General features: G+C 41.4%; 1 protein-coding gene across 2 annotated transcripts in view; it reads right to left on the bottom strand.

The window, feature by feature from the left end:
• Positions 1-25,578, bottom strand: part of dbn1 (drebrin 1) — an 88,772-nt gene that overhangs the window by 15,105 nt on the left and 48,089 nt on the right. The window contains exons 2-5 of one of the 2 annotated variants that reach the window (XM_034551025.1): positions 7,230-7,285; positions 5,051-5,163; positions 1,681-1,770; positions 277-420 (exon numbers count right to left, since the gene is read on the bottom strand). In XM_034551025.1, coding sequence (XP_034406916.1) covers positions 277-420; positions 1,681-1,770; positions 5,051-5,163; positions 7,230-7,285 — 403 coding nt within the window. The remainder of the gene's footprint in view (positions 1-276; positions 421-1,680; positions 1,771-5,050; positions 5,164-7,229; positions 7,286-25,578) is intronic. The other variant, XM_034551026.1, reaches the window with a different exon arrangement.

Below are 25,578 nucleotides of genomic sequence, written 5' to 3'. Positions count from 1 at the left end.
GGTTTCACAGAGTTAAGGCGGGAGAGTTCAATATACAAGAGATACTGTAACGTCATTGTTTACTAAATCATTGTTAATTCTGCTCTTAGTTTTTGAAAATTGTCCATTTTGATATAAATTCTGTACGCCCCTAAAGGGAAAAAATATGTACAGTAATAACAAATCAAGTTAGTTCTTCATCACAGGATCAGATTTTCTAGACTAATTAAAGACCAATTAGTCGACTGAGAGTTATTAAATTAAAGTTAAAGTGTGCACCGCGCTCGCTCCTCGTACCACGTCTTTGTGCTCCTCCTCTCGGGTTTTCAGGCGGCTCAGGACCGGACTCGCCACCACCGCCGTCCCGTTGGTCAGCCGCTGCCCGATGGCTAACGGGTCGATGTCGTCCAGACTGCTGGCGTTGACGGTGACCTCCACCCCCTGCGGGGGGGGGGGGGGGGGGGGAGAGAGAGGGAGAGAGAGAGAGAGAGAGAGAGAAAGAAAGAGAGAAAGAGAGAGAATATTATTACTTTCTTATTATCCATATTCTTATTTTTCAATATATGTATATTTATACAGTGTATCAATACTGTATCAGATTATAATCATACCAATAAAGCCGTTTCATTTATTAATCAACTCTAACTTTTGACTTTTACGTCAACGCAAGAGTCTTACTAGATTTGATTTGATATGACAGAATGTCTTGTAGAGTATGTTGTATTGAGTAATATAAATCAATATAGTGGTGTGTAGTGTCAATAAATACATATGTGACTGTGTGTGTGTGTGTTTGTGAGAGTGTGTTTCCCATAAAGGGTCATTGAAAGCCTCATCGGTGTGATCGAGGGGTGAAGTCAATGCTGTGTGGGAGGTAGAACGGCCACTTAGAATAATGACTCTACGACACACACACACACACTGGCAACACACACACACACTCACTCACTCAGCCAGGTGTACACGTGTGAATACATGGTTTGACACACACACACACACACACACACGCACACACACACACACACACACACACACACTCAGTGGGTGAGAGGATTGTCATTCAACTCAGAACTCTCAGCACAGAGAGCTTACCTTAAAAATAAATGTTATTAGTCATGCACTGTAAAACACACACACACTCACGCACACACACACATTTGATCCTCCTACAGGTTTCATGTTCTGTAGCTTCTATTCCCACAGAGTGTTGATTGAAAACAGATAAATATTCACACATTATGTCTGTGACACAGAACCAAAGCAGATTATGAAACAAACATTATCGATTGAGATCCGCTGCATTAGATCATTTATAGTAGTGACCCTCTTTCTGGAGGCGAGCATTTTAAACCTTTGCCAAACTTGAGACATCACGTCTCTTTGTAAAAAATAGATTTTCAGAGACATTCTGGTGACTATTATAACATTTAAATAGCTAAATGAGATGTGCACGGCAACATACTTAACTTTTAACTTATATATAAATACTTTAATTCTCAGGACAGAATAATTTTCCCCTCTCTGGCATAAACTGTCACTTTTTATTTGAGTATTTCTTTCTTTGAAGGCCCTTTCAGACACACTGCGCACCCGTTATTTATATAACCACAACAAGAAAATAAAAACACATGTATAAAACACACAGAAGATCATTTGTACAAATGTCGGAAGAGATTTCATTGAGGGAATATGTTTCAGTACCATGGAGGGTCTGACCTGTAAGAAGTCCGCGATTGTGGCCACGTGGACGGCACAGGCACACTTCCTGGCGTCCGGCACGTCTTCCCCGACCTGAGCGGGAGACAGACGGAAGGACGGAGGAAGAGGGGAAGAAAGAGGGGAAGAAAGAGGGGAAGAATGAGGGGACACAGTGACCATAAAGCAAGACGGCAGCAGTCGCGGGCAATGCGCTTCTTTGCTGTGTTTTCCCCTCGCTCGGCTCCCATCGGGGGCCTTTAGTTCACGTTGGCTCACTGAAGCTGCTCACTTTACCACAAAAGGGCCGGATGGCGTTCACAGTAATCACAGCTCATTCAAACCAACACAATGCAGACGCGATAAGCAGCAATTACGGAGAGGCAATTCATCTCTCGATATCAGCATTTATCCACTTTATCCATCTGTGTGTTTGTCTGCGTGTGTCTGGTTGAAAAAAAAAAAAAAGAGGAAGTAAGCGAGATAACGTGAACGGTTATGCGGTATAATTACGACTGCGGTGACATCTATTTTTTGTATTTTATGGTGTATTTCTGTCAATTTTTTCGTCAATGTCTGGTCCATTTCAGCCCGGTTTACTGCATCTCTCCTTCTTTCATCCAACCCTTCCCTCCCTTGAAATTCTACATGTATACTTTACCCTTTTGCGAAAGATTCCTCATAATGTCTTATGAACATGATTCATTGTTTTTAGCGAACATAAAGTTGTTCGTATTTCTGTAGTCGTTCCTACTATTTCCCGTCACGACAACAAAAGCACGATTACAGATTTTTATGCTTACGTTTAGGCGACGTCTTACAGAAATATTGCGGTTCTTGGTTCAATATTTCAAAAGTCCACAGTGTACAAACCTGTCCTGTGGTTTTGTACTCCCATCACCCGCCCCTCCCCATCACATTATCATATTGCTCATAAGTGTTTTTTAAATATATGTTTTGGTGGGGAATGTAATTGCTGCTGGGATTTGTGTTCACAGGCGACATGCGTCACTCCTGTACGAGCGAGCAGGTCGTGGGAGGAGGTCGAGGTGGACGGTCAACCTCCTCGAGTAGCGCCGCGTGCTCATTGGCCCTCGGTGACGCAACGAGGCAACCTTCATGAGATGCTGCGAGCTTTTAACGATCTCAAGTAAACTCGTCCACGTCACTATTAGACGGTCGTTAGTATAAAGTGAGCGAAGGCTGGATCTGTCAAACAAATACAGACTTTCACGCAGGATACCTCTGTTTGTGTTCGACGCTGATTTATTTAACTGTATTTCTGTTACGTAGATGTACTTAACTATCGTCAATTATGTATTTATTCTACAGTCGTGTAACAGCATGTTTTATTTATTTAAATCTGCGTTTAACCTGTGATGCTAGTTCTGTATGTTTTTGTTTTGATTCTTTTTGTGATGTCATCTCTCTTGTGTATATTGTTGTTGCTTCTATTGTTTGACTTTACCATTGTAAAGGGCCTTGAGTACCTCTTAAAGCGTTATGCAAATAAAATGTATTATTATTATTATTATTAAAACTATTAATTTTACATAACAAGCCTACTTATTTCAAACCAAACCACTATATTTTTTAAGTAAACCTGAAAACTGAGTACACCTTTATTTAAAAAAAATCCAATCAGAAACTGATCCTACCATGATGTCGTTGGGATGGTGGGCCTATAAACCTATAAACCTTTAAATGCATTTCTAATTTTCACATCTGTTACCCAATAAATCTATATGTTGGCGTTAATTTGTTTTCCATCAATAAGATCAAATCAACAAAAGAGAATTCCACTTCCTCCATTTTCACACAAAAGTCTTATTTCACACTGAGCTGATTAAAAAAAAAACGAGGTAATTCACACCCACCTCCCCCCGGAGAAATACACCCCGCACGAATGGGGCTGCAGGCGTTACAATATATAGTCGGAAGGGAAATTAAATATTTTAACATCAGCAAATTATTGCAGATCACTTGAGACTTGCAAGCCGTGTTTATAACAACCCTTTTATTAAATTCCTCGTTAAAAAAATACAATTGTTATTGCAAATTTGTACTATATAAACACGATTGAAAGGATACTTTAACTTGGGAAATCGTCGCTTGTGAACATAATCCACACAGCAAGTAAGTGTAACATGGCAAAACAAATTAGTCGTATATATGAACTTAGTTTCACTTCTTCTCTCCTCCGCTCATTATGCAGATGAAGCCGCTCGGGGCGCTCCTGCTGTTGTCAGGTTGAGGGAGTAAAACATTTATCTTACGGATGAACTGCGACTGTGTTTAAATGCTGTTGACACACTCTGTTCCATGTGTCAGACAGGCCTTCCGTCTTCTTTTTTTTTACATAAAAATATAAATCTGATTTGTTAAAACTGACTTCAAAATTGCTGGTGATTCCCATTAAACACAGCGAGCGGCAACATAATCATTAATATTCCCACTGTTGAAGTAAAAAGCATTCAGTGAACATAGTTCAATATGCAAAGTATCCTGTTTCTCTTTGTATAGTAGAAAAATACTACACATGCATCATTCACTGCTATATAAAAGCTAATGAGTGTTTAAAACATAGGAGAAAAGGTTCTTTTTTTAACTTTAGGGCCAGCTAGTTATATCTTCTCATTTCTATGATAATATACACATTTAAGCCAATAACAGTAATATTGTCAAAAGTTTGTCAGTATTTCAGGTTTGATTTAGGTTTTCACCACCAGATGAAGTCAGTTATGAAGAGAGAGGTACGAGGGAGCGGTTGAAGGGAACACGTGACGTCATCATGATGATTTCAGTCCATGTGAATCATCTGAGACACATGCGCTAGTCTAAGTTATACACCCATCAGAAGAAAGCAAACCCCTTTAGGAAATAGATGTTGTAACCGTCATGGCCTGCAAGTGGAGCCAGTGTCCAAACTGGAGGAGCTATTATTCACATCAGCATCTTATACCAAGTGGCCACTTTATTAGGTACACCCGTGCAATCTGATGCAATTAAATACCTTTAACAAAGTTCATAATGTTCATTTTTGGTTTTGATGTTGCTTCTCCATTGTGGGAGGAGGATACAACAGGACCTCAGTGCTAAAATAAAATAATTGAATTAAAACCTCCAACACAGTGTCAACAACAAAAACAACAACAACAACACAAAAGGCATCATAAAAGTAGATTTAACAGCAGATCAAGAGGATGTATCCTAACGCCTAAGAAAGTGAACATGTGTGACGTGTCCTTGTTAAACAGTTACATTAAAAATGTGCTGTGACCCTTGATGACGGTGTGTGTGTGTGTGTGTGTGTTGCCTGGACTGTTTGGCGTAGCGTCATGCACCGCCCCTCCCCCAACCTGACCCGGCGACTCACCCAGTTGATGAGGATGTATCGTGGCAGAGCGGCGGTGGGCTCCTTCAGGCTGCAGAAGCCGTACATCACCCTGGCACTGTCAAAGGTCAGCGTGATCTCTGCCAGGCCTCCTCCTGCACCACAGAACAAGAGGCCGCATCACTCCATCGGCAATGTTTCTGTCACACTGTCCTCCATCAGGAGGAAAGCTGTTATCGAAATACACAAACTTGCAGAATATTCACAGATGAATCAACTGGTGAAATAAAGCAATCAGAGATTATTTAATGTGCCTTTGCCAGGAATGCACAACCCTCTAAAATCAATATTGTTTTGCACCTACGTTTATAATAATAAATAACAATTCAATACATTTATATCTATGTGTTCACTTTTCTACGCTGTGCTTTACATTAATAAGAAAGTCATGTTTAAGTCAAGCTGCCTTCACACATAAAATAATTACCCATCTTTTCTTGTATTTTCTGGTTTTTAGGCTTCAGAAATCAAATTACATCGTCAAGTTGTGAACAATTTATACTTTAAATCCTATGTTATGCTACTTCAAACTCTTCCTCCCATGTATCTATTTGAAGTGCTAACTTTGCGGATTAAGATTTTGCATTAAAATGCCAGTTCAAATAGATATGTGACATATTCTAAATGTCTGATTAGGCTACGTAAAGGTCTTAAAACCAGTTTACACTGTAATAATGATAACATAATAATAACAATAATCCTATTACGTTGTATATAATGACAACAATATAACGACTCTGGGAGGGGCCATACTTCGCCTTATGCTACTTTACCTAGCATATCGGGTTTGAGGGATTGCCTCCACATAGTTCTCAACATGGCGACGCTATCAGCTAACAGCAAGGCAAAACAACGGCAAATTGTGCTATATTAATATTCACGTTTGGAGTTTTAAATTGAGCACCTTTAAGTGGTGTTTTGAATGCATGACCTTTTAATTATCAAGGATCACGGGCGTTGTGTTACAGGCTGCTAGCTTCATGCCTCCGATTATGAGCCGGCTTTCTGCATCTCAGTGTAGCTTTCGGAGACGTCCGCGCACACATTTGTAAACACCTCACAGACAAACACACAAACATGACTGCGCTCCACTGGTTTCCGAGATCTGAGGAGGCAGATATATCCCTCCGAGGGTTACAGTGCGTTTCCTCTCCGCGGCTGCTGAAATATTCACGTCTCTCTCTGGAGAAGCTGCCGACATGAAGGAAACTAACACTACTGTTGGCAGAAGTGGCTCTTTATCGTGCAGCTCTGCAACATTAGTGATGCACACACTTCTCTGTAGTAGCTCCAGTTCACTCCTCTCATGTGATCAGCGGGGTTTTATTAATATTCAGGAATTATGCGCAGTTGACTACATTAGAACCAGCAACTCCTTCTACCATTTCCCTCCCAAAGTAAGGTTAAATAAAACGCTATTGTAATATGTTGTTTATTACCTATTAGGTTCTAGTTTCTGTAGTCATCTTTATTGTGAATGTATCTAATTACACATGGTTATATAAATCAGTTTATTGTCCTTTTGAAATATATTACTTCCATTTTGTACACTCTAACTGCTCTGATAAATATCTTTATTACATTTCCCTCCACTGTGTGTGCTCCAGGGTAAAAACTAACACTCAGACAAAAAACATCTTTGTCAGATAAAGAGAAATGATCATCATTTGAGTTACTACATTAGGTATAAGAATTATGGATTACACACATGAGAAACACAATCAAATGTGGGTGAAAAGAGAGAAAAATCTACAGTCCTTAAAGAGTACAAGGGTTATGCCCATATGTTTGATTGCAGATTCCCACCCACCATGGTGCAATGATGTCCTTATCGAGAGGAAGGAGGAGGACCCTTTTATACTGAATCAAATACCGAGGAGACTCATTAAACTGTAATGAGCATGCAGCACGTCATTAACTGTGGTAGTAATGAATCCAGCTCAGAAACAATCAGGAGACAAAGAACATGATGATTTCACCCCCTGAAGCCCCATCGGAACCTGCAGAGCTCATCAAAGTTGGCAGCAAATTACAACCATCTCCACACATGATGCTAACATGCTCATGCATGTTGGTTATGATATAAAAAATAATCAGAACAGCACATTTGGGAGAGATAAAATTAATATAATGGATTGCTGGCAAAAAAAAACTAACTTACCTCCTGATGATGCCAGCTTCAAATCATTGCTGTCATCCTCATATGTGTACAAGGCCCTGTTAGAAAGAGAAGGACAAAAATAAGACGACGATTCACCTTTTATGAATTTTTACAATAACATTTACAGTATCAAGCGACACATCTGACGACTTTAGAGGCAATGTGTTCCAGATTCTGCATGAACTTTAAACAGGCCTGAAACAATTAGCCAACAATTCAGAATTTGAGGGATGTTTCGAGCAGCACGACTTGGAGTCGGCAGCCATAGCGGCGCGTTAGCACGCTGACAAGCATGAATAAGCACAAAGTGCAGCCGAGGCTGATGGGAAGGCCGTAAGATCTGCAGGTATTTAATCATACGCCGAAGCATTGGTCACATTGACATTTGGACCTGATGGTGGCGTTGAAAGAAAAATCAGGGCAGCACCAAAGTCAGTATGATTAGTCCTTTAGGAACCACGAATATCTGCACAAAATATCATGTCTGATAGTTTTCTGACTGACAGACATTTGGAGCCATGCCAGAATGTTATCATGCTAATTAGCTCATGCTGGCATGCTGACATTCGTGACTAAGATGGTGAACCCCATAAACGTTACACCTGCGGAACATCAGGCACGTTAACATCGTCAGTGTGCTCATGGCGATGTTAGCATTTAGCTCTAAGCACCGCTGTTCCCAAGTAGATGGCCACATAAATGCTATAGCATTACTGTAGACTTCTCCTTGTTTTCGCAATGCATTATATACTTGGCAGACAGCGTTACCAAAAGTGACTGACAGTAAGTGCACTTAACCGCTACTGTCCATGAACAAGAGGTAGACGTCATTCAAATGTTGTACTCATATCCCTCTCAGTGCTACAGAACCACAGCTAACGGCGCTTTCACAGTTTTAAAGAGCGCGCCTCCTCTATATCGACGCTCTCCGCGCTCACGCGTTATTTCAGGCTGATCCCGTTGTCTGTAAACATGGCGGTGCTCGTACGCAACGCCGCTAATTGCATATCAACTAATTAACTTCATGTAACAAACCAGCTGCTTCCTGATGAAGACGGCGGAGAAAAGTAACCGAGGTTGACAGAACAACTCCCGTCGTCACTAGAGACCAGTGTGGCACGCTTCTTCAGGATAGAGCTGCTTTATCTGGTCAAGTGAGTGTGTGTGTGTCCTTAACAAACACACACACTTTCTTAACATTCAGGACTTTCATTGATATAAAACACTCCCTAGTTGTCCCCTTAGCCTCAACCTTAAGTCAAAATCCTCAGACAGCCCTGTGAACAATGTCCTCACTTTCATAAGACTTTTCTCTGCACTAATATACATTTTGACCTCTGTTGCCCTCTCCACCAATGTCTTTTGTATTCACTGCATTATATAAAATATATGATATGCATGCCCACACACATCCTCATGCATTCACACACTCGTAAACCCTCTGACCTCTTTGGCCGAGGTTAAATGAAGGCGGCAGAGATTACAGTTTAGCCGACATCTCCAGATTAAAAACAGTTCGACATCCTATTTGCGACCCTGTCGTCAAATCTATTAACCTGCAGGTCAGAATTCATTTATTACAACAACACAAGTCTGTAACCATACTGTGTCATTGTCAACGTTGGCATATTCAGCTGTATTTAGGCCAAACATTATTTATGTTTTAGTTTTTTTCCAATCTCACTTTTCACCCATATCCAATATATATTTTTCCAGCACTTATTCCTTATACATCTGAAAATATATATATAATAAAAAGTACATTATTTCCCTCTGAATTGTGGGGTGTTGAGTAACACAGTATAGAAATACTCAAGTACAAATCTTTCAAAATTGCACTCAAGTACAGAAAGAAGGTAAATAAATGAATTTTCCACCACTGAAAGTATCTTTTCGTTACATTTCTGTCGATTTGATTCAATCATTTGACACGGTATGCGTTTAAATAATGCACCATCTGGTGGGTCAGGTGGAGTTAAAGAGGATTTGAACATGTCAGTGCTTCCAGCTATTAAATATTGGATCCGGATGAATGAAAGGTATTCACAGTGTTCACTCTAATGCAGACGGACTCGCCATCAAATCAGGAGAAGGTATCCAACATATTAAATGCATGCAGGGATTGAGGTTAAATAAATGACCTTTTTTGATCTATCAGGGTTTAAACTGGAGATTATAAACTGGAGAGCAGTGCACTGTTGATTCTGAAAGATTATATAGAGGGAAAACTGCAATATAAAACTCTTCACCAAACTCTCAACCAGCACAAAAGCTCAGTTACTGCATATCGGCTGCATACAGTAGAGTCACAATGGCCACATTTACGTAGGTTGTAAAACACTGGAAATTCCCTTTAATTGAACAACAAAATGTCTTGGAACAAAGCTCCCAGAGCTCAAACCACCACCTGAACAACTAGAAATAATAATTAACAAAATAACTGCATATTACAGATTCTACTTCATTGTCACTGCAGGTTTTGATGAGTTGTTTTGGCTTCATTTTGACAGCGAATAGCAGAGAGCAGGCAGGTCAGTGTCCTGAACCTCAACAAGACATCCTCAGATCACCACTTGAGGAGGAGAATAGTCATAGTTTAATAGTCACCCTTAATAAGCTCCCTTTTACTGCATGAGTACAAAAATGACACTCCCCGTGATAAGAAATGTCTCCTTACTGTTGCAGTAACATTGGGATCTTAATATAGTATAAAACTGATAGAATTGTGAGCTTTGTGCTTTTTAAACATATGCATAGTTGGCAAAACGTTGAGGGAGGATCTAACTGGATGCCGCTTGTTAAATACGCTTTTCTTTTCACGGTTGCATGCCCCATCCGACCCACGTCCATGAGCCTCTGTGTGAGGCGGGTATTACCAGTCCAGATGACCTCATGCCGTTCGAGCCTGAAGCTGTAGTCTGGCCCCCGTCTGACTTTCTGCTGAACTCATCTCCCTCCATCCTATCTGTTGGTGCCGAGTCACTCCCCCCCCCCACCCCCCCCCCCCCCCCCCCCTTCTCTCTCTTTCTCTCTGTGTTCATGCCAGACTGCTGATGTCATTACCAAAACCTCATCTTCTCCAATCAGCTCCATTTATCCATTATCTCATTGAGAATTATAATATTGCTTAATAACAGCTGGGAGTGTAAAAAAAAAAAACTGACGTCACTGACGTTTTTTTTGTTTCTCAAAGTGTGACTTTTGCTGCATCCCCAGGGCTCTATGAAGTTATTAACCGTAGTGTAAAATATCAGGAGGCAAATCAGTGCAGTACTTGATATTTCAGGTAGGCCTAAGTTGATTTCATACATTTGACTACTACTACTACTCCTATAGTCCCAGTTGCAGTAGTAGCAGCATCACAACAAACCAGTAGAGAAGCACATTTCTGGAGGCAGGGTAGAAAAGGTTGAAGGGCGAATGATAGACGAGAAGCAAGGAAAGCAGAAATAAAAAGACGGCAGATAATAAAGACAACAGGGTGGAAAAAAAGGATGGATGAGAAAGAAAAAGAGCAAATGTTTAAGATTGAGAGAGATGTGAGTCTCACTCACTCACTCGATGCTCTATAAATAATTCTCTTTAAAGCAGACAGCTGTTTATTATTCATATAAAGCCCCATGACCTAGAAACAGCCCTGTAGTGTGTGTGCGTGTGCAGCTGTGTGCGTGTGCAGCTGTGCACGTGTGAGGACGAAGACGAGGAGAATAAAAGAGGGAGAAAATACAAGGGAGAAAAAAAGGAGAGGAAAAGGGGAACAGAAAGGGAAGGGGAAGGAAGAAGGAGAGGAAATAGTAGAGGAAGAGGAGGAGGAGGAAAAGGCACAAAGGCAACATGATGGAGAAGGAGAAGGGAAGGTTATGAGTAGGAAGGAAAGGGAGGAGAGAAGAAGCAGGGAGGTTAAAAGTAGAGAGAAGGAGTAGGAGGAGGAGGGAGAGAGGAAGACAAAAAAGCCCGAAGCAGGATGAAAGATTAGAAGAATAATGAAGAATGAAGAGAACTCCATTAATCAACTAATCACACGTGTGGAGAGGTCATCTCCAACTCTTCTGGGTATCCCCACCCTACCCCCCGACCTTAGCTTCACTAAAATGTTGCTTCATCTTTTCATACAGATAGAGAGAGAGATTAAGCTGTTCTCACATTTTTCATAACATTTAGAGCAATAGTTTTTTTTTTTTTGGAGCCGATTGGAATTTGAACACAACCCACGCCGTCGTTAAGTACCCGACACACTTGCGTGACAAGCTAATGATGCTACGAGACGGTTGCAGAAGAAGACCAACAGAATTAGGGGTTTAATCTTTATGTTCCAGTTATAAAGACTCCCGTACAATTTAATTAAAATAAAAAGGTGACATTCATAAGGAGCGGCAAATTCAGTGTCAAGTGTAGCCTGTGTGTAAGTGGAGGCTCGTCACTGGCTCATCACTCGTTGGTTTGTCGACTACGGTTTTGAAGCCTCGACTTTAACATTTTGGCCGTCGCCATCTTTTTTTTTCTTTTTCTTGAGCAACCAGAAGAAACACTAGAGGGTGGAGCGTTGACCAAAAATGTTGCGAATAACTTCCTTGAACTGAAAGCACGGTTCAAGACGACAACACGGACTCCCAGACCGGACAACGCCTTGGTAGCGACCTGTCAATCACAAAGTAGCCCCGCCCTAAAGCATACCCTCATTTATCTATTTGACTCTAAATGGAAGAATATTTTCATGAATGAATGAGACTTCTATACAATCTGACTTCTTTTTTGCAACCAGAGCAGTCGCCCCGGAAAGGCTATTTTAAATAATGCACTTCCCCATCGGCTTAACCTTTCAGAACCGGAGGTCATCGGGTGTTCGGTAAACAAAAGGAGGCTGCTGTTCATTTCCTGTTTCCAACCATTTCAAACCGTGGTAATTTTAACCAAAACCCATGATCTCTCCCTGAACCAAATTTAGTTGGGGATGGAAAAAAAAAAAAAAATTAAATTTTCAGAAGAGAGATCCATGGAATCAAATCCAAAAATGCTTTCTCGCATTACTTTCTCAAATAATTGTCTCTATTTTGCGTCAGCGAATAAGGCACTTTTGAAAGTGAAAGGATCATTACAAATCGAATGATACATTTATTCCATTTTCCAACAGTAATAATATAAGGGGCAGCATATAGTACATGCATCTCTATATGCAGGTCACCTTGAATGGCTCAGTGAGTATGGAAATGTTACGAATCATGAGCTGTGGTTGTCGAACCAACCAAACACCTATGGGAAATATACTATATGCAGAGTGTGTGTGTGTGTGTGTGTGTGTGTGTGTGTGTGTGCCCACGCTGCCTTTGATGTGCAGAAGAATCACTGTAGTGCTTTAAACTGGAGGCGGAACAACAGCTTTCCTCTCTAATCTGCTCTTTGCTGTAGGAGGTTGTGTGTGTGTGTGTGTGTGTGTGTGTGTGTGTGTGTTTGTGTGTGTGTGTGTGTGTACTTAGTGAACTAACAGTGACTTTCGCATAACTGGTTTCATTATTCTTGTTCAGGTTTCTGTGTAGCTGTGTCAAACACAAAGATGTAACATGGTGTTAACATGAATTTTTCTGTTATCAGAGTGTGATAGCGTACGCCTTCACCTCTATGGTGTGATAATTTAAGTTCAGCAGCACTAACCTGCAGCCCGAGAGTGACGGAGAAAAGCCTGGGAGGGAAATCTAAATGATATAATCGCTGTAACGTCGTGGCCATTAAATGTTTTCACTGTGTGGACTAAATCAAACTCATTGACGACTCATCGCACTTTCATTGTATCTGTAAGTGGAACTTAACTCTTTTGTACTTTTATTTTCTGCCCTTTCCTCCTTAGTCATTCTACTTTCCATGTAGTCTATCCCACGCTCAAAAAAACATAAATCATATTTAATACTGTTGCACACAATGCAGCACATAAACACACACACACACACACACACACACACACACACACACACACACACACACACACACACACACACACACACAATGAATGGATCTTTTCCATTAAAAAAACTGGAGTCTCAACAGTTATTTTAAGCTGAAAGCTGTCAGACTTCACAAATTCTCAGGATCAAGAGCTAATCAACAGAGATGATTTTAGAATATTTCAGAAGATGAATAAACAGAAGTGGGGAGGAGGAAGTGTGGCGACATGTTGAATCTCATTTACAGGAATAGGACGGACTGAATAAACACCTCTGTGACAGTCTCAACAAACACAGGACGATGTTCGTGAAGACTAACAAATCAGAATTTCTTATTTATAACGAAACATCATTTTCAGAAATGTTTTTTAAAAGGGAACAAGATGCCCAGACCTGCCAGGAGTTAAAACGTGTAAAGTTGTGCATAAAGACAAACAGACAAGACCTCAAACCGGGTGGCGATATATTGTGTGACAAGTTGCTTCAGCTGCATTAAAAAGCTTCAGATTTTTCTAATTTCTGCTGTTTCTGTTATTTTGTCCTCCTCCTGTATTTAGGATCGGCAGTGCATGGCATTGGCTGTTAAAAAAAAAAGAAGAGGAGGTTTCCAAGATAATACACCACCCCACACCCCACACCGCAGGGAGTGTCGCCATGGCAACCGGGCAGCATCCCCCATTGTTATCTCGGCAACAGCTGTTTGTGACCTCAGGGAAGCAACGATGTAAAGATAGTGATGGAGGGAAGGAGGAGGCTGCAGGACAGCTGAAGGGCAAACACACGCACACGCACACACACACACACACACACACACACACACGCGCCAGGTGAGCCACATAGCATGCAGAGTGTACGTGTGTGTATGTGTGTCGTATGAGGATCCAGCTGGACTCACTTCATAACTTCAAAAGAATCTGCAGACTTGATGTACGGAGCAAGTAATACAGATGATTTATAGCAGCAAATTGGCCTTTTATCCTTTGGCCGGGACAGAGTATCGGTGCCTAAATGATGACAAGGTCCCGTATCCAAGTTCTCAAATATTAAGTGTTGTCTTTGCGGAAGTGGAATACAGCCTGTGTTTGTAGTTAGCGGTTCATTTTGATGATATACAAAACCTGCTTGACCGCTTCTTTGCATGTTCCCAATCTAAGTGGACTCAAAATGGGAGTACAGACTCACTCGGTGCTGCGTGACAAGGGCTAGCTGGTTTTGAGCAGTGCGGGGTGGTGACTGACGGCATCGCTGCTGCTGAGATAGTTCAGCACTACCAACTCAATCATCAGTATTTCATAGTGGAAGTTACATTTTGGAGCCACCAACCCCCCCGAGGCCTCCTCCCTTCATAGAGTTTGTGGCCCTTTATACTTCATGGTTCAGAATTACGTGGATATCAAACTAATTGATTGTGTGGGATATGTAAAAATGATTAGCTAAAAACAGTGTATGAGAATAGGCTAAAACTCATTTTAAACAGAACCGAAATGAGGTACACACTACAATCTAAGGGAGCTCGTTCTGCAAAGCTTTTTTCTAAATGGCGACTGGGATTTTGTAGGTCTCAAAGTTGAGTATGGCCATGAAGTAGGCCAACATGCCAGCAACGCATTGTATGCAGTTGTTCTTGGTTTTTTTTCATTTCATTAGCGACGGGGAGAATTTTGAAGGTATAAAAGGTCACGGTTGCCGAATGTAGTGACGCATAACAAAAATGTGGAGCAGCCAGTCCATCTTTGAAAAATAACATGATTAACGCTTGAAGGCCTTTTGAAATGAGAGCCCAGTAGAGTGCTCTGGATTTTCACCATCTTAATGACATTAAAAGACTCATTAAATCAGTGTTACACTCTAAAAGCTCCAAGCGTGTATGAATGACTAGCAGTTGCCATGGCAACCCCTATGGAAAAGTGTAATATTGAGAGCACCAGGGCCTAAGCACAGAACAAGACAATAAAGCTGAGTTAAAGGTTTGAACCCCCCCCCCCCCTTCTCTCAAGGCTACGTTCAGGCCTCCTGGACACGCGTCACCAAGCTGCCCTGAGCTGCTGTCAGCTTTCCCACTGTCTCAGTGAAGCCGACTGCAATGGCTCGTTTAGAAAAAGAAAGCGCGGACTCAGCAGTTACCAATGAGACAGGGGGCATTGCCAGAGTGAATGAAGACACATTACCAAAGTGAATGAAAGAGAGAGAGAGGAAGGGTCAGTTTGAAAACTACATCCGACAGATTGATTATAACATGATGCAGCGAAAGCGGCGCAAAAAGTTTCCCCGTTATGTCGTCACAGAACACCGGACGTTGGGCAGAGCATTTATCTTGTGTTATCAAGTGCAACAAGCTGCATCTAGGAGCATAACATGAGCAACAAAGACAAAACAAAGACAGACAAAACAGAAGCTGTTTCTTTCTATTATGTGTCCAATTTCAAAAAGCAAAGCATGCTTCATTCCCCAAAACAAATCCAAAATGTATCCTTCGGGGGTTTTGGAGTTATGGATCCCTCTCGGGTTTTTAATGGCCAGGGGGGGAAAATAAAAATATGTGCGGTTGAAAAAATACGCGGAACAGAGAGACTGTAAATACAGACAAAGAGCTGTGAAGGCAGAGAGCATTGTGGGATCGGACAGAGAGAGAACTATGGGGGATGATTTAGTATGCTGGCAACGGCTGTTATTCCTGTGGTCGGATAACGTAGCCTGAGTTATTGAGCGAGGGACCTAAATGGTGACTTAATGCGAAAGAAATGAGGCAGACAGACATGAGGACGGGAAACATGGGTAATGTTTCACGGTGGGGGGGGGGGGGGGAAGTGAACGAGGGCATTAAGAAACAGCCGTGACTCCTGTTCCCGTCGGTCTGGGAATGCAGGAATCTGCACGCCGATCCGATGAGTAAGACACGTTGAGTGGTGTGAAAGATGGAGATGGGAAGACCAATAAACTGTGGCCGAGGAACTTAAACTACGACATGTTACATTCAGTCTTTTCAAAATAAACTTCTGTCTTCACAGGAAACAACTTAGTTAGGTTAAGGCTACAACACTACTTGGGGTTTAGGAAAAGATCGTGGTTTGGCGTTACTTAAGTACAGTTAAGTGACGGCTAAATAACCGAGGGTTAGGGGTTAGAGTTAGGGTTAGGGGTTAAACATCGCAATTTCCAAGATGTAACAAACAGCAAAATGTATGCAAGAGAAAAGCATTCTGTCTTCTTCCGAGAGCCGGATATTGTAGTTAGCCATTTAGCATATTAGCTTATTTGCATCATGACAAGTTAATGTTGGCATTTTTATTTGGTTAGCTTTATTTTTTTTTCTCCTTTGTTTTCTTTATGAATGTAAAACTACATAAATAAGTAGATGAACTGTTTTACACCGTACTGTAAATATAGATCATTTCTGTTAACGTGCAAACATGAACTATTTAGCACGATAGAATGTCAGCATGCATGAAGTTAACATGGAAATATTGTTAAAATTCATAAAGTCTAGTCATCCGACCACTTCAAGGGCTTTTAAACCACACGCCAACAGCGGAGGGACGAGTGACAGAGCAAAACCAATAAGTAAACAAAGACAGTGGAAGAACTTGAATATGAACAGGATTAGCAAGTCAAGATAGGAGAAACTAAAAGACAAAAGGATGGCTTGAACATGAGCATCCGTCTGGGCCCGCATTAAATTATAATGAGTCTCCAGTAATGGCTTCCCTTGAGTATATTATGATTGCCCTGGTGTGTGGTGCAGAGGTGAAGAGGTGGAGGGAAGGGCGAAAATCAACGCGATATTACAGCCATTAACGGCTCGAGGTAAGCGAATCCATCATGCAGCCTCACATAACCCACACTACTGCAGCTGAAATAACATCAAATGTTGCAGCACTGTGAATGGAGATGGTCGCTTGTATCTATTTGGGGACTTTGAATGAGACATTGCTCTCATTATGTTCCAATGCAGACCAACATGGCAAATAGTCATAATTTCGCTGTGCTTTTTTCATTTTGAATGCAGCATATTTTAGGTGTTTCAGGTAGAGCTGGGCAGTTTGGGAGTTTTCCATAACAAAATGAGCATTTACTTTGATACATTTTAGAAACATCATTCATCATTTAACAATGGAAGCAGAGCTTCTAAAATGTTAATTGTTTTCAGAACATAAACAGCTAAATGTGGCCTAAAACTAGAATTATCTGAGAATAGAAAAAGTAAGAATCTGATCAGATCTAATGGTCGCGGTTCATAAAGCTTTGGACAAATCTACTTCCTACTCCGATTACGCAAGTGCTCCCAATACTGAAGCAAGCTTTGAAAAAAAGAAAATACTGCATACTTTCCAATTGTCCTAATGTGAAAACAAAATAAATAGAGCCTGACATTGTTACTTATGTCAGGAAAAGAGGGGTTCCTGTTGCAGATGTCTCCCGTCGTACATCTCCTCTTCCACATGCTCACGGCTAATAACGGCTCCGCCACATGGAAAGTGTAGCTATCTTGCCAAACCAGGAGCCGCTGAGTCAGCGAACTTACTGAGGGAACATTTTCCATCAGTACTCAAGAATTTGGTGAGCAAACCATGGGGGCTCACCGCTCGCCAAACTGTCTGTCTCCATGTTTGGCTGTGTGGGTTCTTTGTAGTGTTGAGATGGAGGGGGAGGGGGGGTCACACGTCAGTACTGCCAAGCTTTTTCCACCGGGAAGCGGTGATGACAACGCAAAGACTCGAAAGACCATAGAAAAGCTTGAAGTCACCTTGTTGGGAACTCACATGAGATTATGGATACACGGTGCGGTGAAACGGAAAAGGAACCGTTTGGTGTCCCGCGTTGTAGAGATAGACTTCTCATGGCTAAAGCTTAAGGGAAAATGTTCAAAGGCCTCCACTCGAAACTGGAATAAAAACCCTCACAGATAAAACAGAGTTGAGTTGTATCTTTTGCAAACAAAGGGACGTTAGGAAATTAGCTTGGGTCCCTAAACAATAGGTTTTGCTTCTCTTTTGGGCCCCAGGCTGTAAACATTTTAGGCATCCATGATAAAAATCCTAATTTAACTTAAGAGGAATGGCATCAGAGGATAGAGGCAGGAACCGCAACCTGGGACTCCTTAGATTCCCTTAACCCTCAAAAGAAGCCCGAGAGAAACATATCTAAAGACTAAATTTCTGACCAGAGATGTCTAGAATATGTATTTTCTAAAGTGGTTTATGGTGTTTGCCAGCCAGAGATTTTTGCAACGGTTATCCACGGGTATGAGCTTGAGTATTTCATGTCAAATAGCTCTAGAATCTCATATTTGTGTGCCGAAGACACCTTCAGAAGACCTCTATAATGTCTGTTGTCCAGACTCCACTAGAATGTGTCTGTAATTCCAGACAGAAGTACGTTTTGTTTGTCCTAGAAGTCGAAAAACGCTGCATTTGTGCAGTGAGTGTTGCAGAAGGACAGGACAGTGACGTCGGCTGTGGCCCAAAGTCTGTCAGAATGACTTAGTCAGCAGATTGGGATTTTTTTTTTTGTTTTGTTCTGGGCCCTTAGGACACATCGCGCGCGCACGCACACACACACACACACACACACACACACACACACACACACACACACATCACAGCATCCCTCCCCAGGTCTCTGCACACTCGACTCGCCCTAATCAGCTGTCTAGGGACCAGAATGAGGGTTTTGGGTTGTGTGTGTATGTGTGTCCCAGGACTCAGAGGTTTGGTTGTATACTTACTCAGCAAGAGAGAAAGCAGCGACAGACTTATGCAACACAAACACACACACACACACACAAACTCACATTTTCTCCTCTGTGTCACAGTTGACAGAGGCACTGCATTGTTTCCAGTCTTTGATTGAGCATTCAGTATTCCCCCCCTCCTCATTCTCTCCTTTACACTGAAGAATGCCAAAGTGCCTCAAGGAGAAGTGAGGACACCAGTCCATCATTCCCGAAATAGTCGACATACCCTGAACGGATGACTTCAAATTATCTGTTTAGAATTCTAGTGAGATACTGTCTCTTTAAATACAGCGGAGAAGGTAATTAAATATGTGAAATCGGTGCAGCAGTTTGGATGCAGGTACATGCTGAAAGGACGCTTGAGGTAAAGTTGCTGCAGAGTAACAGCTGAAAAACAGCTGAATATAAAACTATTGGCGAGATGGCCGTGCAATTACGTGCAGGGATCCATGACGGATTTCATCCTCTTGACTTTGCTGCGCTTCTAACTTCCTCCCCAGCACTCTTTAGCCTCAACTATCCTCAACTCGACTTGTGCAGCAGCGCTACGATGCACTAATCACAACATCTACGACACGCTCTTCTCACATGTCATTTCACATCTTCGCTCAGCCCACACCGCATACTTTCTCAAATCTCACAAAGTACTTCACGTGTTGATCTTTGAGCTCAAACACCCTCCCACAAATTAATTTCAGTGATGCCACATACACACACACGCACACACACACACACACACACACACACACACACACACACACACACACACACACACACACACACACACACACACACACACACACACACACACACACACACACACACACACACACACACACACACACACTTATTAACACTTTGATGCTCACACCAGGATAAACCCTTCTGATGCAGGTTACCATGGACACCACCCTCTGGCCAAATACTACATTTACTTCACCGCAGCTGCTGAAGATACAAAAAAAATATAAAAATGAAAACATTTTTGAAAACACGAGTCACTACTCTTGTTCTACTTTCATGGCTTAAAAAAAAAAATGAAAAAAAATAAGCACTGCTACCCTGGAAGACAGTGTGCTGCTGTCATGCTTCATTAAATCATGAAATAATGAGTGAGATCAAATGAATGCGCTCAAGCCAAAACATCTGTGTGTATAACAGGTCACAGTGGACTCAGATTGTAAAAGGACTCTGTGTACTTTTGGAGAGATGTTCAGAGAGATTTCCACTAGTTATCTCATATTTACAAGGCATACGGCTCCATCTCTGGAATGCTTTTTTTTTTTATGTTCATGTTCTGTGGCTCTGGCAAGTTTTCTTTCTGTCTGGATGCTTCATGGAGGCAAACAGCCGCATTCACAGCCCTGCTTTGTGTGCCGGACTGGGTTACAATGGACTTCCTGTGGCTGCGGAGCGGCCGTCTCCTTTGCACCAATCAGATCTCAGCACTGACTAACACGGCGTCCAGCACAATGTTGGGCCCGTTGCCATGCGAGCACTGGACGAGTGTAAACAGGAGGGGAAACAGAGAATGTTTGGACAGACCTGATAGTCTGTGGAGATAGTGCAGGCGTCTAAACCTGCAAGCTTTTTCAACTCAAAGACAGTCTCTCTTGCTCACTTCCTGTGATGGCCTATATATACGACGACTGCAAATGCTACATTTTAACAATTTTCTTTTTTTCAATCATGGAAGAAGAGGTGATTCTTCCCTTTGGCTGTCACACCTTCAACAAAGTGACCAATGACCGTTTCTGTCACTTCTAATACTGAATGTTAACATATTCTCATTTAACCCATCAAATAGGTTTGAAACGGCTTAGGATAGTGGTTATGGTTAAAAAAACAACAACATGTTTGTATGTTTCTTTTGTAAAATAATGAACTAATAACTAACACAACTTCAGTAAAGCAGCAGTCTTTGATGAGTTGGGAGTGACACTGGGTTGCTTGGGTAGGTTAAACTTACCAAACTACAGCTGGTCGCTGTAGTTTTCAAATGAAAAAAACACAAGGAACATTTGGGGGACTATTTCTGAGTGGTGGATTAATCCAGCTTTGGTCCTTTGGTGAGTATTGAGTCAAAATAAACTGAAGACACATTGATGTGTTTTTCATTGTTTTTTGGACAACAGCGGAGCTCTGTGGCACAGAGGAATCTGACGAGACTTAAGTCGATACATCAATTGTTTCTTTGGACTTCTCTAGTTGGGAGTATTCTCTTATATCTTATAACCGTGTCTCTGTTCATTCAGATGCTGCAGGGTCATCTAGCTGTGTGTAGTAGCCTCAAACAGAGACATCTGTGTAGTAGGGGCTGGACTTAAAAACAAAACATTTCAAAGGGCTTCACACACACACGCACACACACACACACACACACACACACACACACACAGACCCCTTGTGAGTTGTGATCGAACAGTCTCTGGTGGCAAGTCGTTGTGGGCCGTCGGCCAGCAAAGCCTTTCATCCTGACTCCCTCTCTCTCTTTAATACACACCCTCTGTCTCTCTGCCTCTCTTTCATTCTCTGTCAATTTTAAAACACACACACACACACACACACACACACACACACACACACACACACACACACACACTCTCCATTTTCCTGCCACCGTCTCCTGCTCTCACTCCACATCCCCCTCATCTTCTCTCACTCTCCCTCTCTCTCTCCCTCTAATTTCCGGTGTGAATACAAGGATGGGCGGCGACGTGCCAAAGTGACCCACACATCACAACATCACACACACACACACACACACACACACACACACACACACACACACACACACACACACACACACACACACACACACACACACACACACACAGTGCACTGATGCTGAATGTGAAGTAGGTCAGATGATATGCGGCTTGACACATTCACACACTTTGGCAGGGAGGGGCAAATTAAAAATACATTTGAATAAACATACTATAGATGTTACACAGCTTTAACTGGAGCGAGAGGCTGGAAAAAGACATTCGGGACATCTGATTCCCCGGAGTTTACGCCCTGAAATGGATTTCTTGGTCTAATGGATAAACTGTTGAAAAACATGATTATGTCATGTGACACAAAAACTCTCCACTGAGGACTATATTATTTATAGCAAAGCAGAACCAGAAGCATCATGTCACACATCACATTTGCATATGAAAGGTTGCTATTTCTTTCCTTTTCTTAATTTTTAGGCCCGCTCGCGACATGGGACGACAATGACGGCACGTTGCTCGATCCACATCCCAAAAAAATCTCCACAGCTTTTATCTGGATTTTTATTACATTTTCTTCAGACATTAATGGATCCCAGAGGAGGAATATATCCAGCACCTCCATGAGGTTGACATTTTGAGGTTTTATTGAAACTACTGAATGGATTAAAAAGCACAGATATTGGAAGAAAAATTGGAAGAACTGAGGATCCCCTGATTTTTCCATCAAACACCATCAACAGATACACATTCTGTACATTTCCCATCAACTAAGATGGTGAACACGATAAGCAATATACATAAGAAGCATCTGCAATACCAGCATCGTCACTGTGAGCATGTTAGCTTCTGATCTTAGCATTTAGCTCAAGCCGAGCATCACAGAACCACTGGCGTCGCCGGAGACTCTTCGTCTACCATTTTCCGCAACACGGGAGTCTCCTGATGATTTATAATGTCATGGCAATCAGTTGTACATTTGTAACTCTTGAACAATCCCGTGAGAGTTTGTTGCCCTGGAAGGCGATAAATACTGCAGCACTCACAAGCCCATGTTGCACTGAGACGCACACACAAAAGAGGTCGCGGTGCATTAAAAATGCATCGTTTATGAATAGATCCAAAATACAAATGTGAAGTGATTCAAATTTCGTATGTCACCCAACAGACGTCGACCTCGTCACCACGCCCAGACACTGACAGCAGAATATATATATATACTCCGAGTTTACATGGACACTAATATTCCCCTGTTCAGAATATGACAATATTCTGAATTTGTTATGTAAACAGCATATTCCAAATCAGATGCTATTCTGGTTTTAGGAGCATTCTTTGGACACGTATATAGGCCATTCAGAATATGCGTCTTAATTGGGTTTTTTTTTTAACGATAACTAACACCTTTTATTTTGGTAAAGTTATCAGGTATCGTTTGAAATCTGCGGCTTATTTTGTTAAATGAAAAAAAGGTTTGGTTTAAAAAAAAAGAAGAAAAAAGTAAGTATCAATAAAGTATTGTGTTGAATATGTCCCTGAAACTCGAAGCATCATATCAACTCTAGTATTGAATAAATCTACCAAAATATACAAATAAGTTACAAGTTTAACCAAAAGAAAGAATACAAAATAAAAAAAACAGCTTCTATCATTGACTACAAACTAAAAGTCCAAATCATTACATTTAATCATTGCAATAAAAAAATCAATCTAATAGTTTCAAGCGAAATAAACAGTCCACAGGTAGAAGAACCTCTTACGATTTAATATAAGACAAAAAATATATGATATATGATGCTGCAGATGAATCTGATGTTTTCTAAATATAAAGCCCTTGCAGCCGGACTATAATAAAACAACGATGTTCTGGCGCGAGTGGCTCCGAGAGCCGTCCAAAGGGAGCCTGTGTGTGTGTGTGTGTCTGGAGGATGAATGCGGCTGCTAATGCATAGATGATGAATACGTGTCTTTGTGTGAGTGTGTGGGAGGTACATCAGGAAAAGAGAAGAGGTGGAATGAATAAGAGAGTTTCTTGGTATTGTAACACCTTTTTTTTTTTGGGAAATTATTTTTGTCATTCTCCGTGCTCCCATTCTGTCTGGGTGGTGAGATATGAGCTTTATTCTTTTCATTATTATCATGACCGTCAAACAAATGTAAACTCACATTTGGGTCCATCAGAGGAGGTCGGTGTGGTGTTTGTCATCGATCTATCTTTACCATCTCTCCAACGTCATTTGTTACTGGGTTCTAATAGTTCCCCCGAATTCCCAGGTTCCCTCCCAGTACATAGTTTTGAAGCTTGGAGGAAGTTCTAGGACTTGGTGCACATTTGGGCATATTAAATAATCCAGGGGAAAGGTTCAATAATTCCCTGAAACAGCTGATCACTGAGTTTTTTTTTTTTTTTACAAACAATAAGAGGAACTAATGTTGGGAACTATTTCAGGTTGTTACTATTCATTATATATCATACTCATTTTATTTTACATTGCGGTACTGTATAATATATCTACTACTACAGTTCACCTTATATTACATTTTATATCCCATTCTATGTTACACTGTAATATTCGGTAGATGATATATAACATACACACCTGTATGCTATACTTTACCATACTTTGCTGCTACTAACCACAGAACTATAACTTTCCTTTAGATGGTACTTCACAATTAGTATATGTAGTATTTTTTGTTTGTTTGGATTTGTATTCTTCTTTTGATTTTATACATATATTGTTACTTGATTGACAACACCTGAATTTACCCTCCGGGAATCAATATCTTATCTCGTTCCTGTTATTCTTCCCGTCACCAACCAAATGCTGAAGGTGGTGAAGCCAAACCCTGGCTTCAAAACACGTCTTTTTTCGATCTCTTATTTCTCAGCGAGTCTGCAAAGCCACGTGAGATTTCAACAAGACAGTTATGGCAATAACAAAAAAAGCTTTCCCCACCTCTCTGTCTCTTTTCGCTCAGACAGCAGGACGAGAGGCCGTCATCTCGCTGGGTTGTTGTCTCTCAGTGACGCAGACGGTAAAGAGCTGTAATTAACGGCCAGAGAATGACATTCTGCCCACCGGAGAGGCTGACACACGCGCACACACACACGCACACACACACACACACACACACACACACGTGCGCACACACGCAGACGGGCAGTGCCACCTGCTTCAACCCACTCTCCAATTACTGAACTCAGCCGGTGGTTCAGCCACTCCGCCTTAAGGTGCGATACCGCGGATGTTCGTCTCATTAGACATTTTATATTCATACAGTTGCTCAATAATGAAGCTTTAAAAGTGTCGGACCTGGATTAATGACTGGTGTAACTGGTGCTGCTTCTCTCAGTGATTGAACTGAACCATTGGTGTAACGCCGGTATGCTGTGGGTGTCATCGGCCCTATTTTGGATTTCTTATGTTTAATATTTGTGACCGAGATATGAACTTTTTTTTTGCAGAACAATAATCTTGTTTTCTAAATGACCCCAAACGTAATGCATCTTTGGCAGTTCTGTGCTGCATTTTTTGTTACTTACGGTTAGGCATATAGACCAATATGACACATCCGTCATAACCTCAGCTCTCAGCCCCTGAGTGCTACTGTTACTTAAAAGCTGCAATTTTTATTTTGGTCCTTTCCGAAGATGAAAGGAGGACGTATCCAAACCACTTCCTCACATTTCATACAAACGCTAAAGAACCATAAAGGCACGATATTTCCTTTCATGCAGAGCTTATAAACCTCGCTCTAAATTACTTAAATTATATATCCAACGGAAATATTGATGCCAGCTGATAGATATTAAAGAACTACGATCTCTGTTGGGGGATTACTATTGCATGCAACAACAACCATACATGTTGACAACGCTGTGGAAGCTTCACTTTGCCAGATCAAAAAACTGCAATCGCTATTTAAACAAAACCAAAAGACGGATCATCTTCTAG

Source organism: Cyclopterus lumpus, chromosome 14, assembly GCF_009769545.1.
Source record: "Cyclopterus lumpus isolate fCycLum1 chromosome 14, fCycLum1.pri, whole genome shotgun sequence".
In the NCBI taxonomy this organism is placed as follows: domain Eukaryota; kingdom Metazoa; phylum Chordata; class Actinopteri; order Perciformes; family Cyclopteridae; genus Cyclopterus; species Cyclopterus lumpus.
This window is presented reverse-complemented; position numbering and strand designations above follow the sequence as displayed.